Source organism: Triticum dicoccoides, unplaced genomic scaffold (assembly GCF_002162155.2).
Source record: "Triticum dicoccoides isolate Atlit2015 ecotype Zavitan unplaced genomic scaffold, WEW_v2.0 scaffold170620, whole genome shotgun sequence".
NCBI classification, from domain to species: domain Eukaryota; kingdom Viridiplantae; phylum Streptophyta; class Magnoliopsida; order Poales; family Poaceae; genus Triticum; species Triticum dicoccoides.
Window position 1 is genome coordinate 1200 of NW_021221212.1, and position 2854 is coordinate 4053.

General features: G+C 42.6%; 1 protein-coding gene across 2 annotated transcripts; it reads left to right on the plus strand.

Annotated features, from left to right (window-relative positions):
* The first annotated feature begins 282 nt into the window (after window positions 1-282).
* On the plus strand, window positions 283-2821 carry LOC119344492 (UPF0481 protein At3g47200-like). Of its 2 annotated transcripts, none has more exons than XM_037614906.1 (3): window positions 283-928; window positions 1801-1887; window positions 2018-2821. In XM_037614906.1, exons 1-3 carry the CDS (start codon window positions 338-340, stop codon window positions 2201-2203), a joined length of 864 nt encoding a protein of 287 aa, XP_037470803.1. In that variant the 5' UTR covers window positions 283-337; the 3' UTR covers window positions 2204-2821. The 2 variants fall into 2 exon arrangements, with proteins under 2 accessions (XP_037470803.1, XP_037470802.1); XM_037614905.1 differs by having other exon boundaries at window positions 1795-1887; window positions 2018-2817.
* The last annotated feature ends 33 nt before the right edge of the window (window positions 2822-2854 follow it).

The window sequence follows — 2854 nt, forward strand, 5'->3', positions numbered from 1 at the left end:
CAATGGGGCTAATAAACGGGTACGGTAGTAAGTTAATTCAAAGACATGTCCCCCGAGACTTTACTAAATTATGTTAATGTCACAATAAAGCTTGAGTTTAGGTTGAGCAATCTTCCTCCATGTGTGAAAGACACCGCCTGTCGGTGGTGCATACCACACAATTGCCGTATTAATACTTTTATTACTGTGTGGCCCACCAGATCGGACGGTCATGATCAGGGATTCGGGGTAGAGAGCAGTAGAGGTAGGTTGGAAGGATATAGAAGGAACCCCAGACAGAAGCCTTGGACGGACAAGAGAAGAAGAGAACCACCAAGTAGGAGTGGGACGGGAGTCCATGAGCGTGATGGGAGAGGAGAAGCATAACTCTAGCTGGGTGGTGGATATGGAGAAGATGCTGGCAGATGACGATCCTCAGTGGAGGAGGATGCAGGCAGAGCGATGGGAGGCGCAATCCATCTACCGGGTGCCAGAGTGGCTCAAGCGCATGAACGCAAAGGCCTACCAGCCGCGGCTGGTGTCTTTGGGTCCCTTCCACCACGGTGACTCCAACCTGCTGCCCATGGAGGAGCACAAGCGCCGCGCGTTGGTGCACCTCATCAAGCGAAGCAAAAAGCCGCTCCAGGATTTCATCTCTGCCATCGACGACGTGGCGGAGGAGCTCCAGGCAGCATACGGGGTGGACCTCCATGGCAAATGGCGGACCAACCGAGAAACCTTCATCGACATGATGCTCATGGACGGCTGCTTCCTGCTGGAGATGATGAGCGGCCCTTTCCAGGATTACAAGCCGCATGATCCTGTCTTCAGCATGCACGGCAGAAAACAAATACATGCCATTATCCTGTCCGACATGCTACTAACTGAGAATCAGCTGCCTCTGCTTGTTCTCAAGAAGATCCTGGGTGTTCTGCGTCCTAACTATCCGGTATTCCATGTCAACACAGACCTGTTCCATTCACTGTTTCTAAATTTATACTCTCTCTCTACCAAAATTATCTTGATACGGTTACATTTCCTTCCTTATGAAAAAACACTATCTGTGAGAACCTCACCTTCCACCCTACTTGTTGGCCAGTATAACTTGCACTTCTCAAACCATGAGAACCTCACTTTATGTGCTATATTTATTCATTTGTAGAGCTGATGCTTAAACGCAAGCTATATTGACAGGCAAATAATTTGCACAGAATACCTGCCTTAACTTTTTAATCGAGACTACATAAAAAAAGATTTTGGACCATCCATAGGTGATTGTTTTTGCAGTAAATACTTGCGGGGTCCGTAAGCTCAGCTGTGTGGTACTTTAAGTCCGCTATCCTAAGGAGTGGGGGGAACTGGAGAAAAACATGATGTCTTTGAAAAAAATAATTATACCGTGCTTTGATTTGTTAGCAGTTTGTATATGGTTGTGGAAAAATACGTTAACATTGAAATCGTACTAATTTTTTTTGCAGCATTGTGGCAAGTACCTTAATTTACACATGATTTTTTATCATATAATTTGTAAAAGTGGTTTGAGTGGATGAAAACTTTCCTCCAAAATAGTGTGCGAAACAATCCATCAGAATTTTCGCTCAGAATTACATTCCTCTGAATCAAATGACCTCTTTAGGAAAACTTTCTAAGGATCCAAATCCTCCAAAATACTATGAAATCCTTTGCATCAAAGATGCGTGAGATTAGGGATTACAGGTCTACTAAACTCTGTGAACAATCTTAGTCCTTCATGGAACACTATATACTTTGCACATCACAACGTTTGTGTCCTAAAATGTGGAGTGTTGCGCATAGGTGCAGGTAAACCGTGGTCCAAGGCAACATTTTCGAAACCTCATAGTGCTGGAATGCCTACGCCAGGGGCTGCATGAAGGTCATGACATTGTGGCAAGTACCTTTACTCTATAATTTTTATCCTATAACTTTCTTATGACTTTATCCTATGATTTCCATATGACTAGAGGAAATTGTTTTTTGATGTGGCCCATGTGCTGATCTGGGCGATTGATGGCTGCAGGAGGTTTTTCAGTGGCTACAGGAGGTTGCAATGGATATTTTTTCAATAGAGGTTGAAATGGATGTGGATATAAACCTCATGGTGCAGCAGTGCAAAGATTTCCTTACCGAGGCAAATACCGACAATAACAGGAAATACCCACCCCCCATGGTAAACAACCCTACCATACTAAATCTCAACTCTTAAGGTACTGTAGTGTACTTCATTACAAAACGTTGAGCGTGGAGCAATGATTGACATCTTGGCAAGTAGACATTTGATCATTCATACCTCACAGTACGCTTTTTTTTGACACACCAACTTTTATCCTATAATTTTCATATGACTATCATGGTGGCCCTTTGCAAATTCGAGGGCGACTATTTTAGTGTGTTGGAAATGACTGAGAAATAATTATGCTTTCATAGATCCTACTACAAAGAACTATGTGACTTCTACATTCACGAATAGTGTAAGACATCTCCAAATAAGACGTGAGTGCTATTTCAAAACCAATTTAGTTTGCTTAAGTGTTTGAGAAATAAATTTATTTTTTCATAGATCCTGCTACATAGAATTCCACCACTCTCACCTTCACGAACACTATAAGGCCATATCCAAAGGGGGCGTTAAAAACTTGGTGCATGCTAAGGATCGAAATCCTATTTGTTTAACATTTTGGGGGATATATTCCCCACCAAAATCCTAGTACCAATGCTTAATTTCAAGTCCGACGCTTAAGTGAACTATTAACGCCTTGTAGGTTGTGATGCAATACCATGCCACACTTAACAATAGCTTAATTTCTCCCAAGATAAGTTAAACCTTTTGCAAGTAACACGCCTACCTGGCTAGATT